General features: G+C 44.2%; 3 protein-coding genes across 28 annotated transcripts in view; 2 read left to right on the top strand and 1 right to left on the bottom strand.

Moving 5' to 3' along the window:
* The window catches only part of arid1b (AT-rich interaction domain 1B), a 112,352-nt gene extending 106,416 nt beyond the window's left edge, over positions 1-5,936 (top strand). For all 26 annotated transcript variants that reach the window (XM_090232414.1, XM_090232410.1, XM_090232404.1 and 23 more), the window contains 3 exons: positions 182-989; positions 1,491-1,621; positions 2,169-5,936. In XM_090232414.1, coding sequence (XP_090088540.1) covers positions 182-989; positions 1,491-1,621; positions 2,169-3,932 — 2,703 coding nt within the window. In that variant the 3' untranslated portion in view covers positions 3,933-5,936. The remainder of the gene's footprint in view (positions 1-181; positions 990-1,490; positions 1,622-2,168) is intronic.
* Positions 5,937-6,008: 72 nt separating this feature from the next.
* Positions 6,009-14,292, bottom strand: tmem242 (transmembrane protein 242). The gene is made up of 4 exons (XM_021600152.3): positions 13,297-14,292; positions 12,987-13,087; positions 7,270-7,407; positions 6,009-7,120 (listed from the first exon to the last, which is right to left on the bottom strand). The coding sequence occupies exons 1-4, from the start codon at positions 13,379-13,381 to the stop codon at positions 6,995-6,997; spliced, it is 450 nt and encodes a 149-aa protein (XP_021455827.2). The 5' UTR covers positions 13,382-14,292; the 3' UTR covers positions 6,009-6,994.
* LOC110522067 (palmitoyltransferase ZDHHC14) overlaps positions 13,028-14,406 on the top strand; it is a 58,196-nt gene continuing 56,817 nt past the window's right edge. The window contains exon 1 of the mRNA XM_090232422.1: positions 13,028-13,136. The gene's annotated coding sequence lies outside the window, so the exon portion shown is untranslated. The remainder of the gene's footprint in view (positions 13,137-14,406) is intronic.

The following is a 14,406-nucleotide window of genomic DNA, read 5'->3' as shown; positions in this document are numbered from 1 at the left end:
TGTATAGCATATATATATTTTTTTTTTTTCAAAAACAAGGACATTTCTAAGTGACCCCAAATTGTTTGAACTGTAATGTCTGTGTATGTTTGAGTAAGGTACGGCTGCAAATGAGAAGCTATCATTTTTGCAATGCACTGACTACCGTATCTAACGTGTAATGTTCTGTGTTCCCTCTCAGGGCTATAAGAGGCCAGTAGGACCAGAGGTTATGTACGGTCCCCCTGCTAAGCGCCATGAGGGTGAGGCCTACGGCATGCAGCAGTACGGAGGACAGCAGCCAGGCATGTACAGCCAGTACGGAGGGAATTACATGGGGCCAGAGCGCAGGCCCATGCAGGGCCAGTACCCTTACCCCTACAGCCGAGACCGCATGGGGGCCACCCAGGGGCCACAGCAACACGCCATGATGAGTGGTGGGCCCCCTGCTTCTTCCGGAGCCTCTGCAGAGGGCCCACAGCTTAACATGTGGCACCCCAGGACAGACATGGGCTACCCCGGGCCTTACCGTGGCCAACTGGGCCAGGGGCCCCCTTACCCTGGTTTGGGACGGGGCCCGGGGGATGACCCAGAGGGAAGGAACTCCCCAGATGGGCAGTGGCCTCCCGGACCTCCAGGCCAGCACCAGCCCCCGTATCCACCCCACTCCTCCTCTGCCTCCTCCATGCCCCCAATGGCATCCAGACAGCCCACCTCCTCCTACCAATCCAACCCCGCCATGGCCAACCACATCTCTAGAGCCCCCAGCCCCTCGCCCTTCCCCCGGCCCATGGGGGGATCCGGACCCCTGTCCCCCAACAATGGGGGCCCCTACATGGCATCTCTGAAGAAGGCAGGGATGCCCGGATCCATGCCGGGCTCACTCGGCGGAGGGATGTCAGGGCAGGGCATTCTACCTCTCCACAGAGATATCAGCTTCCCCGTGGGGTCAGTGGAGGCCACCCTGCCCAAACTCAAGGCCCGACGCAGACTTACCTCCAAGGAGACCGGTAGGAGAATGAAGCATACTAACTAAATTCATAATGGCTGCTTCCCAAATAGCACCTTATTCCCTTTATGATGCTCTACTTTTCACCACAGCTTTATGGGCCCTGGTCAAAAGTATTGCACTATGTAGAGCAAAGCTGGGCGATATGGACAAACATCCATATCGTGATAAATTGCCTAAATTGATTCAATAACGATTAATAGAACTATATATTTATAACAATCTGCACCATGTTTTTTTTTTCATCCTTTAAAATACTACGACTAGTTTGACTGTTGTAAGCCGTCAATTGTCTCATTAACTATCACCCATATTAGCAAACTTAATTAATTTATACTTGACATTTCTCTAGTATAGGCTACTTATCATAATGAACGATATCAGCAAAATGCCTGTGATAAGTGATCGGTATGGTCGGTGTTGATTTATGTTTCTTTTATAGTCCCAGCTCTAATATAGGTCGCTCCCCTCCGACCTCTGTACTTTGACCTCTTACCCACAGGAACTCCGGAGGCGTGGCGCGTGATGATGTCCCTTAAGTCAGGTCTGCTGGCGGAGAGCACGTGGGCCCTGGACACCATCAACATCCTGCTGTATGACGACAACACCGTGTCCTCCTTCACCCTCGCACAGGTGAGACGGTGCTACACAAACCATATCCATTATCCACGAGACGGGACTAAACCAATGATATCCATTATCCACGAGACGGGACTAAACCAATGATATCCATTATCCACGAGACGGGACTAAACCAATGATATTCCCTCCGATATCTATACTATACCATGTCGAATACAGGCCCACACCATGGCTTCATTCTAAGTGGTGTGGATATTTGACAACCTGCACCCCCCACACATTGACTCGGTTCCAGGTACCCCCTGTATAACGCCTCGTTATTGCTATTTTGTATTACTTTTTATTTTACTTTTTACTTCAGTTTATTTAGCAAATATTTTCTTAACTCCATTTCTTGAACTGCACTGTTGGTTAAGGGCTTGGAAGTAAGCATTTCACGGTGAGGTCTACACTTAGTTATATTCAGCGTATGTGACAAATATAATTTGATTTGACCATGACTGGATGAAGGACAAATGATTAAGCTATTGTCTATGGTCTTTCACACAATCATTTCAGAATGCACCCAACTAATATGTTGTTCCCTGTGTTATCCCAGTTGCCTGGCTTCCTGGAGCTGATCGTGGAGTACTTCCGCCGGTGCCTGATCTCCATCTTTGGGATCCTGGATGAGTATGAGGTGGGCACAGAGGGACAGAGAACGCTGCTAGGACCAATCGCAGACCAGGAGGAAGAGCCTACCGTTCCAGAGCTCGGCAGCCAATTACGCGAAGAGCAGAGGGATAACAGGCCAGAAGAGGCGGAGATAGAGAAGCCCACAGCCAACGGCAGCACAGAGGAGGCGGTCCCAGACGAAAAGACGGAGGAGCCTGTCGAGGTGACTGTGAAAGAGGAGAAGGTAGAAGGGGAAGAATCTGAGGTGGGGGCAAGCACGGATCAGTCTGAGCCTCCCCAGCCCGAGGGGCCCCCAGAGCCGAGGCCCAAACAGGCCAGTAAGTACGACAAGCTGCCTATCAAGGTGGAGGAGAAGAGTGCGGAGGAGGACCAGGTGGAGGAGCGCCAGGGACTCAGCCTGCCCAGGGGCTTCAGCTCCGGCCTGCTGCACTGGAAGGCTGGAGGGGGGGACTCCACGGCCCACATCCAGACCCACTTCGAGAAACGCAGCGAAGAGACAGACAGCAAGCATACAGAGGAGAGGAAGGTGGAAGAAGGGGCCGTTGTAGAGAAGACCATGACTGAGACAGCCACCGTGGACGATATGCTGAGTGCCCGACCAGGCTCTCAGTCTCTGTCAGAGAGGAACGATCTTACTGGGACGTTCTCCTTTGGAGAAGGGGCGCAGACCCAAAGCCCTATCTTGACCCTGCTGGAGGACGAGCCTCGCTGCTGGGACGAGGCGCCCCTCTCCACGGCCGAACCCTGGCAGGACGCCCTGGCCCGCCGCTGTGTCTGCGTCTCCAACATCGTCCGCGGCCTCTCCTTCATCCCAGGGAACGACAACGACATGTCCCGCCACCCAGGCCTGGTGCTGATCCTGGGGCGGCTGGTCCTTCTGCATCACCTGCACCCCCAGAGGAGGAGGACGCCCCCCAGCTACCAGAGAGAGGAGGAGCAGGGCCGGGCCTGCAGCAAGGACGAGTGGTGGTGGGACTGTTTGTCAGCCCTCAGGGAGAACACTCTGGTCACCCTGGCTAACATCTCAGGTCAACTAGACCTGTCCCTCTACCCAGAGAGCATCTGTCTGCCCATCCTGGACGGGCTGCTCCACTGGATGGTGTGTCCCTCTGCCGAGGCCCAGGACCCCTTCACCACGGCGGGCTGCTCCTCCTCCCTCACCCCCCAGAGATTGGTGCTGGAGTGCCTGTGCAAGCTGAGCATCCAGGACAACAACGTGGACCTCCTGCTGGCCACGCCGCCGTTCAGCCGCCAGGAGAAGCTCTACGCCACCCTGGTGCGCCACGTGGGTGAGCGGAAGTCCCAGGTGTGCCGGGAGATGGCGGTGGCTGTGCTCTCTAACCTGGCGCAGGGGGACCCGACGGCGGCGCGTGCCATCGCTCTGCAGAAGGGCAGCGTGGGAACACTCATCGGCTTCCTGGAGGACTGCGTGGCCATGGCCCAGCACCAGCAGGGACCCCACAGCCTGCTACACCCAGCACCAGTCCCCCACCCCGAACCCCCCAGCGTTAACATGATGTGCAGGGCCGCCAAGGCTCTGCTGGCCATGGCCAAGGTGAAGGAGAACCGGCCAGAGTTTGTTCTCTACGAGAGCAGGCTACTGGATAGCTCTCTGTCCTCTGTGCTGAGCTCTGCCGTGGCGGCCATCATGTGTGAAGTACTGTTTAAGATTGGACGCTCCTCGTGACAGCCACAGGCAAAGACACAGAGGGAGGGGGGGTGCTTGGTCTGACAGCCAAGCTACAGTGAACATGAACATGGGTGTGCGCGGTATAATATTTTTATTTAAATAAAACAAAAATGTTTTTACATACAAATAAATATATAGAATATATATAGCTCCTATGCCCCATTCGCAACCTTCATTTGGGATTTTTAAATCATTTTAATACAAATATTTAATACTTTGTATTTTACATTTTTATCTATTATTTTTATTTGTCGGTTCTTTTTGTTTTAACCAAAGTTGGCACCCGATGATAGAGAACGTACTTTAGTTTTGGGGTCTCTTGCTCTTAAAAAAATGTTTGGTAATTATCCGTGGCTGTTTGTCTGTGTGGGATCTTTCTGATGGTGGTTTTCTGCAGGAAGAAGCAGACTTATTTAAATTGTGAATCATGTTGTAGATAGACCTCTTATGTATTAATGTAAAGGAAAAAAACACTGACTCAACTCTGAATATACAGATCATCATGTATCCTGTTCTGGGGGGGAGAAAGTATATTGTGCAAAAGGATTAAGGGCCTGACTCAATCAGAACCACTTTAGCCGACATCCGCATAGCTGATATTTTGATGGTGGAACTGCGTTAGAGCTGTCAAATCAGCAGGATTCCACCCTGCATCCCACTGCTGGCTTGCCTCTGAAGCTAAGCAGGGTTGGTCCCTGGATGGGAGACAAGATGCTGCTGGAGGGCCAGTAGGAGGCACCCTTTCCTCTGGTCTAAAAAACAATTTCCCAATGCCAGTGATTGGAAAGGGGGATACCTAGTCAGTTGTACAACTGAAATGTGTCTTCCGCATTTAACCCAACCCCTCTGAATCAAGAGAGGTGCGGGGGGCTGCCATAATCGACATTGCCCTGTGTAGAGTGTGATGTTAAAGGGGTTCTGTGGTCACTAAAGATCCCCAAGTACTTATCGTAAGAGTAGGGGTGTTAACGCTGGTGTCCTGGCTAAATTCCCAATCTGGCCCTCAAATCATCCCCAGCTTCCAATTGGCTCATCCCCCTCTCACCTGTAACTATTCCCCAGCTCGTTGCTGTAAATTAGAAATTGTTCTCAGTCTACTTACCTGGTAAAATAAAAATCTACAAGCGGCTCCTGGCATTATACCTAAAGTGAACATTGCCATTGGCTGCATGGAGTCGCATTAAGAAAAATCCCACGCAGCCTTGTTTACAAGTTTGAACACTGGAATGTGAGAGAAAATTCCTCATTTCATTTGAATGATTTTCAATTCGATGGGTGTGGCTTCATGACAATAACCACAAGAGCAGCTGCTCACCAATTTGACAGCACCGACACAGTTCCACCTCCGGCACCGCTAAAACATGAGCTATACGGGTGTCTGCTATCGCTGGTTAACGCTTGATCAGATTGTAATTAGGCCTTAGTTGGCTTGTTTGGGAGAGATTATGAAATAAGCATTGCATAATAATATTACAATACCAGTATGAGGGAGACATGAGTAACCATAGCAACAGACAGGTAAACTCTCAAACCCACGTGCAGTACTTCCCTCAGTCTTATTTTTTCTTTATATATATATAAAAGCCCATTTGTATATAGAAGTTGTATATTCAGACAGCCCTATTTGGTATCTTCTCTGAGAGATGTGGTATAGAGAAGTGATGGTAGTTAATCATTATAATGGATGTTATGATTACTTTGTATTTGAATAATGGATATTTGGTGACTCTTCAACTGGAGGTCAGTCATTTTATGTATTTAAAAGAATGTTGACTGACACAGGTCTCTTGACATATAGGGATGATTTCAGTCTAGTTTTGACACATTTAGATTGTACAGTCAGCTAACTAATAGATCACAATGGGCAGAACTGTATTCCGAAATTGAATTGTTTAAAAAAAATCATGTCCGATTGACAGTTAACATTTGATGAACATTGTTTTCAGTAAAATGTTTATACTATATGTTCCACATGTTAAGAATAAATGTACATGAAATCTGGTTGAGCACTGTGAAGGGTGTTTGACTCTTTTGTCCAGCGATTGTAAACTGGAGAATCGTGGCAGAATGAATATGGCCAAACGTTTTTATTCACTTCCATTGTCCAAGAATCTCCTCTACAAAGTATCACAACCAACCATGTAAAAAAAAAAATGCATGCATTCATGACTAAGTCGCTTTGGATAAAAGCGTCTGCTAATTAACTGCAACCTATCAGACTGTAGATAAGTACAGAGGTTTATTGATCATATGCACGACAGATCACATACAGAGAAGTGTCAGTTCAGCTGTGCTCCACGTCACAGCTGTGGCATCAAATGTTTGCATGACAACATCAGGGGCGGCAGTCACAAGCACATTTAGGATGACGCACACGTATTTCTACGGCTAGCCAGGACAGTTTAAAATAGTTCAGGTCTGTTCTCGCTTTGATACTTGTCTTTCATGGGAATAGCTGACGGCAAACACTTAAATAGGTGTTACATTGGATGATGGGTCTGTTTTAAGTGAAACCAGACAGGTGCCTCACATTCAGCTGGCCAGCCTTCACTGTAAACACATTTAGCTTTTTTAGTTTCATAGAACAAAAATAGAAGTGTCAATTATATCATGATGGCCTATGAAGAAATCCAAACAGCCAGAGATTACAATATTAGAAAGCAGTTGCTGCCTAGGAATACTGTGCTAGTCTGTTTGTGCTATCATGTTAAGTTGTCACTCATTGGCTTGACAACGAGCAATGGAGTTGGCAAGAGCACACAGACTGGCACTAAGCCTAACTCCTATACTAGTACAAGACAGTCCTGTGCTTTTAAATATTAAGCCTCAGATCAGAAATTAAGATTAACCATGAAGCCTCAATCCATTAGTTTAGTTTATGATTTCTCTTCCACACAAGGAGTACTCTGCATGGACTTCAGATGAGCATCGGTGAATGAGCCCAGTAACCTGCAAGTACAGCTAGTGGATGCCAAGTTCCTTTCCTTCTCAGCCCATGCCACAGTAATTGTTTAAATCAGTGGTTTATTAAGGCTGCCCTGAACCAGACAGGGAGAATGTCAGCTAGATCCGTTGTCCTCTTTAGACTTGAAGATGGAGTCCCATTCCTCCGAGTTGGCCGGTCCTTCCTCGTTTTTGGGAATAGCTGGGAAAACAGACTGCATCTTCTGCCTGAACTCTGTTAGCTGTGAAGATGAAGTGGAGGTTTCTTGAGCAGTACATGCATGGACTTTATTTGTTTACATTTACTGAGTGTTAGTTAAAAGGAGTTGTTAGTCTTTCATGCTTTTCCGATGGAATGATAAGGGCAAGACCATGATGGTTAAATACGTACACTATGGACCCCCATGGCTTTCCAGACTGAGACACTGAGCAGGCCCATTCCACACCAGGCGCAGAGAGAGCCCCACCCCAGGGCACGGAGAGCCAGGGACGCCCCAGTCTCCGGTACTGCAGCAGTGGCCATTGTTCCCTTGAGAGAACACATACATACACACATGAGGTACACAAGAGTTGCTCTACACATGGTTCCAAACTTAAGGTTACTTTCGTAACCCCGGTTCTCTAATGAGTGAGCTTTATCACCAACTCGAAGGACCTATCAAAAGCGTCTGTTGGAGACAGATGGGTAGAATGGCACTTCCTTATAAGGAGCCTCTCTCCCGCTTCTCTTTCTCACGCTCTTGCAACCAGGGGAATGCGGTGCTACATCTCACTCAGAGAACCGGAGTTACTTGTTTCAATGTATCACTATGGGGATATGGCTGCAAAACATGGTCTTCGAAGCCTGGGTAGTCCCAACCCTCAGAGACGCCAAAACAGGGAGTATGCACCAAGAGAGAGGGGGGAGGGGTGATTACAAAGTGAGGGGAAGCCCAATTCAGCTCACATAATCTTAGTTTAATGAGATGTACCTAATAGGTTAACTCCTATAGGAGAGGGCCCTTTCTGTTCAGTCATACCACTTCTCAAAAAAAAACTGTAAAAACAGAGCGTGCTGGCACTCTTCCTTTTTCCTGTCTATGTCCCGAGGGCGAAAGCATTCCGGTGAGGGTAGAGAATTGCTTTGTTGCTTGTAGTTACTCCACATGATTAACCTAAATGCCAGAGTGAAAAGAATACGGAATACAAATATTCCAAAACATGTATCCTGTATGGAACAAGGCACTAAAGTAATTTTTTTTAAAGCAAAGGAATAAACTTTTGGGCCTAAATGCAAAGCTTTGTGCTTGGGGCAAACATCCCATCCCTGAGTAACTGCCTCCTTATTTTCAAGCATGGTGGTGGCTGCCTCATGGTATGCTTGACATCGTCAAAGACTGGGGAGTTTTTCAGGATAAAAATAAACAGGATGGAGCTTAAGAACAGGCAAAATCCAAGAGGGAAACCAGCTTCAGACTGCTTTACAGCAGACACAGGGAGAGGACTTCACCTTTCAGTAGGACAATAACCTACACTGGTTGCTTACCAAGAAGACTGAATGTTCCTGAGATTTTAAATCCGCATGGGAAGACTTAAATTGCTGTCTAGCCATGATACCCAACACCATGACAGAGCTTGAAGAACATTTTTTTTTAAATTGTTCAAAGCTCGTTATAAAGACTCACAGCCCTAATCGCTGCCAAAAGGTGTTTCTAACATGGGGTGAATTCTTAGCTTATCAAGGTATATTAATTAGTATTTTATTTTCATTAATTTAAAAAACGATATCCACGTTTTTATTCTACTTCAACAGAGTATTTTGTATAGATCAAAAAATATTTTAAAAAATGTTTTATCCAACTTTGTAACAAAATGTGGAAAAAAATCAAGGGGGTGAATACTTATGATACCCACTGTACATGAGTTGATCTACACATGGGCCCAAAGTGAGCAGAAAACAACATCTTAAAGGAGGTGAAAACTGTTAGCCACCCTGCAAACAGAATTGATCTAACTGAAAGAGAAACTCTAAACCTACCCTGGAAGAGGAGCTGTCTTTCAAGGTTACGTCGCAAATGGCACCCTATTCCTTATATAGTGCACTACTTTTAACCAGGCCTCTGATCAAAAGTAGTGCACTATGAAGGGAAAAGTGTACCATTTGGGATGCAGCCAAGACTGAAGAAGCGGTTTAGAAACCAGACGCAGTTCACTAATATTATTACCTCTTAATGTAATTATTGTGCATGTGGCCTGCTCATTAGATTAGCTATTATTAGAGTTTGGCCAGACTCACTGTAGCTCTTCCTAGATGGTTAAAAGGCTGCCTGAAGAGATTTGATTTGGTGTAGGCTAGTCAGTGTCCATCAACATCAGCTGCCTATCCCTAGTGTTGCATATAATGTTACCAACGGTCTTATTTTACGTCTGATTCTTTACGAGTTGTTTTGCTCTGATGGGTATGAGCGGTCCTGTGAGTGTGCTACAAACATGTCTTATGGAGTTTGGTCACTAATTTGCAAACTCTCCTCAAAATAAGTCATAACAGCATGAAATCTACATATGCGAGTTGCCAGATTCATGTATGAGATACCAGAGACAGCCCTGGTTCCATGACAAACAAGCCTTGAAATCTGCTCTTTACAGTGCCTCCATTAACACAACAGTGACATGTTAACTATCTAGCAATCTCGTCAGGTTCTGGACAATCTCTACAGTCCATCTCTGTTCTCTGTGAAAGAAGCACTCCAGCCAGCCAGTGTGACCTCACAACCGCATACCTCTCACAAAGCACTAAATCTAATTTGACCACTTTACAAGGCATATTCGGCTGAGATTGATGTTTACAAAGATGGCCCTATGGGCTTAAAAATAGACTTAAAAATCCAACAAAGGCACCACTATGCTGCTGGGCCAAGTATATCTTCATAACTAATATCAGCTCAGAACTTGTGACGTCCCAAATGGCACCCTATTCCCTAAATAGTGCACTACTTTGTCCAGAGCCCTGGGCCTGTATTCACAAAGCATCTCAGAAAAGTTCCTAGGAATCCTGTTAAAGCCTGTTTAAAGACGTAATCAGAGTTTGAGGTACCACAAAGGAAAGATGGCAATGCCTCATTGTGAATGTTGCAAATTATGGGGAATAACCAATCACGATGAGGCATCGCCAGCTGTGAACTCTATAGACCCCTTTCCAGTACACAACACACTGACGCGCTCGACTCTTGCTGGTAGTAAAAAAGCCATCTCCATCTGCACCCATTCAACATAGATTTACAACTCTTTACTTCAACAAAATACATTGTTGGAGTTCTCATACACTTACAATGATGTTTAGATTTCTGTTTTAATAGTCGCTAAGATTATATTTGTTTGATCTTTGCAAAATAACTATTTTGGGTGTAGCAATTGTTAGCTCGAATGCTAACGCTCATTGATATAGGCTGTATCAAAAGCTAGCCAAAGAGATTTTACTGGTTGAAGTGTTTAAGTATAATGCAGTTGATTTGCGGTGATGACACAAACATTATATTAAGCAGGACTAGGGCGGTCACAAACCTTTGTCAGCCAATGATTGTCAGGCAAATAACGGTTGGTCTCACGGTAATTGACCGTTAATTAACAAACACATTTAGCATCTCCTGGCTTCGACACAAGCCACTGATGCAGACCTTTGGAACATCTACATTTTTAAAAGTCTAACAAATCCATGTAATATAACCTTCACAATAAATCCATGATTTATTTTAGACACGTTTAAAGAGGCATGATATGAAGAAAATGTAGTCTATTTCAGAAGAATAGCATACTCTTGAGTTGTTCTTATGTTAGGTCCTGGTGTGGCTATGCCAAATGGCTGTGGGCTACACAAGTTAATTTAGCTGACAAAATTGGCTTAGAATTCCGTGGCATTATTTTAAAGTATAAAGAATAAAATTGAACAAAGCTGAATAAAATAGAAAGGATATTTTCTCCAAACAATTTGAGGAAGTGCGCACACGCGGCTACTCTAATGAGCGGTTAACAAATAAATAGGTACTTCTATATGCTTAATTTTGAGTTATTAATGTAACTTTAGTTGTTCTTCAAACGTTGGGCTATATGTTTTGATTTTTAATACATTGTAAGGCTGAATGATGAGACTAATGATGATTTGAAAAAAACTTGCTTGAAAGGCATGAGCTCTGCTTTGTTTTTTTTGAGTAGGCTGTACATATTTCAATAGTCTCTCATTCACAACTTGACAAGCATGTGATAATGCCTGGAATTTTACGGTGGCATCCCCTTTGTGGCTGTAATGCTCAATTTAGAGTGGACCATCATCATGCACCCGTCTCGAAACAGGGGCAGTGGGAAATAAAAGACATGTCATCTATGCTTTTAAATAGCGAATGGAGGACTCTTTTCCTGTGGGTTATTTTCATGCCAGCCAGGTTGGCTATACTCCTGTTGTAAAGATAAACAATGTGCTTAATATTAGGAATTTGATAAATAAATAAATAAATATAGTAGGCCTAGTCTATAGAAAGCTAATAGGACGACCCTATTTTTAGTAGAGGCCATCACTCTGTTTTCTCGCACAATTGCATAGCCTATAGAAATGTTGCGCAACATGAGCTCATGAAGTTTGATTAGATTTTCAATTACATTTGCATTGATGTCAGGTGATTAGAGGGACAATAGAGTGCTGAGTACCAGGCAGTTAGCAAGCTTGGTAGGCTACTAATGATCAGCAGCAGCATCAGCTTGGAGAAGCCTAATTACCGTGACTAAACGGTCACGTGGAATTTGACTGCGTTCATGACTCGTGACCGCCGGTGTGGCGATAATTTGGTCATAGCAACAGCCCTAAGCAGGACATTCATACGAGCCTTAAAATCTAATTGTAATCCAAAAGTAGTGTGAAATGCACTCATAAGCAACATGTAAATAGAGCCTTTTTCTTTGCTGCTGTTCTGTAAGAACTCCCTCCCCCTTGTTCTGCCACCAACTTGCGTGCATCGTCCTAGTGTGGAAATCTTTGCAAACACAGAAAGGGGTCTATACAGCATGCTTCAGACCACGACAGTGAATGTGAGCATATATCAAATGTTGTAATGGTAAAACATTTTATAAAACATTTGCCTGACAGGATCTTAATTATTGCCATGCATAGCCTTTTTTAATCACATGTTTATGGTTGTTAAAAGTGTCATTTGCACAATATTACCGTTATCAACACACTCATCGTCACTCCCGTTTAACAACTAAATTGCTTTGGCACGGTAGGCATCAAGTCACTTGCCGATAATGTTGCATACAACGTTGACAGGCCATCATTTTCATCAAACACTATCACAGTTAACATAAGCACTATAGATGCCTTCAATTGCATAATTTATATGCATGCCCAATTGAGGGATATTTGTAACAACGTGATGTGGCGTTCCAAATGGATAATTTGAAATAACATGAACTAAGTAATTAAATAATCCAAAGAAAATCATGTATTTATTAGCCTAGTAGTTATAAGTATTTAGGCATGTCAGGTAAAATATGTCTTGTGAAATTGTCAAGAGATACTACTGTTACATGTAAATCTAGATTATTTATGGATTAATAAAATATCAAAACATTATTAACTCAAAAGCAATTGCATGTCACAGAAACCACTGACTCGCTGCAATTTTCTATTATCAAGACACCTGCTGGTAACTTAACTGGTTAGGACAGCTTATTGGGTGTCCTAAATACTGTAACTGTTTGAATCCCCAAGCAGACTAGGTGAAAAATCTGTTGATGTGCCCTTGAGCAAGGCATTTAACGCGGATTGCTCCTGTAAGTCACTCTGGATAAGAGTGTCTACTAAGTTACCAAAATGTAAACATTATCCCACCAATGTAGCAATTTTGTAGAACAGCAGTTACAGGGTAAGCACACTTGCTACCAATTGTGCTGTGCCGTAAAGATACAGTTGTGCTTGCCTTGCATACATGGAGGTCAAGGAATGCAATTAATGCCTTTACATTTCAGACATTGTCATTATGTAGCCCAGCCCTATATAATATCACTTCGTCATGGGTCAAGACTAACATGAATGTGACTTAACCTGTATGTAATGCTGTAGCTATATCAAATCATAGCTACCTTGCTAAACCAGCCTGGACTCTTTTTCTTGGCCAAGGCTAACGTGGAGCCGAATCCTGCTATCATCCCAGCAGATGCGACAGTCGTCAGGAAAGCTGCACCTGAAAAAGGTCGATGGGACGTTGGTTATGGGTCTCAAAACATTATCAGGTGAGTAATCAACTATACTAGCTACTGTACTAGCTAGCCAATAATTCAATACTTTGCAGTGAGTCTGTCAGGGTCAAGCTAATGTAGCTAACAACAGCAATACAAAAACCGAATTAACTGTGCAAACAGTGAAACAATTGTTAAATAAGCAGTCGCTTGCCTTTCATTTGCTGTAGTTTGTCGTCGTTATCTGTCACAATTGCAGTAGTGACATTCAAACTCGTGTTTTCTTTCTCAGCTGTCATTTTGTAAAAAGGCAAGCCCCTGTCCGTTACTTAAATAATTCCGGTGGAAACATGCTAGGAACATTTAATTCGTTTTTAACGTTCTGTCACGAAAATCTAAGCCATTTTAGGACTACTGAATCAATACATCGTAGTATAATGATTCAGTACTGTGCATTTGCACATGGGAATGTATATTTCCATTTGAGAGTTAAATACATGTACGGGTACAACGATTCCCATGACACTACGTCAGTGGTGTAAAGTCCTTAAGTAGTACTTTAAAGTATTTTTACTTAAGTATTTTGGGGGGGTATGTACACTTAGCTTTACTATTTATATTTTTGTTAACTTTTACTTCACTACATTCCTAAAGAAAATAAATGTACTATTTACGCCATACATTAACACACAAAAGTACTCATTACATTTCGAATGCTTAGCAGAACAGGACAATTGTCAAATTCACGGACTTAATCACGAGAACATCCCTGGTCATCCCTAATGCCTCTGACCGGTCTGACTCACTAAACACAAATTATCACTAAACACAAATGACTGGGTGACTTTCACTTTTGCTTGAGTCATTTTCTATTGAGGTATCTTTACTTTTACTCAAGTATGACGATTGGGTACTTATTCCACCACTACACTACTTGCGTGCGCTCGTATCTGTCCACTAACGTGTGCTCGCTCACATGTGTTTGTAGGAGCTGCATTACATTATAGGCAGCGGCATCGTGAGACTGTCCTTTTAGTCATATAAATGTCCCATGCTTTCAAACAATGAACACAAAAATGCGCTCCACAACGAGACTATGATATTGTACTATAATAATTGGGATGATGTGAGATGTATCAAAGCATCCTGCTGGACATCACTAGCCCACTACCTGTAGCGTCTATTCATGAAAATACAGTATCTTCTGGTCGGGGGAGTTTTCTGAAGAGCCAGTGACGACCCTTCATTCAAGCAGGTGGGGCAGAGCCTGTTTTGCATGTTATTTTGGCATTAATACTTGCCACATATCAGTTTGCAAACAATG

The sequence above is a fragment of the Oncorhynchus mykiss genome, chromosome 4 (genome assembly GCF_057628025.1).
Source record: "Oncorhynchus mykiss isolate SJ-2025 chromosome 4, ASM5762802v1, whole genome shotgun sequence".
Classification (NCBI taxonomy): domain Eukaryota; kingdom Metazoa; phylum Chordata; class Actinopteri; order Salmoniformes; family Salmonidae; genus Oncorhynchus; species Oncorhynchus mykiss.
Note: the sequence above shows the minus strand (reverse complement) of the source record. Positions and strands in the feature narration are given on the sequence as shown.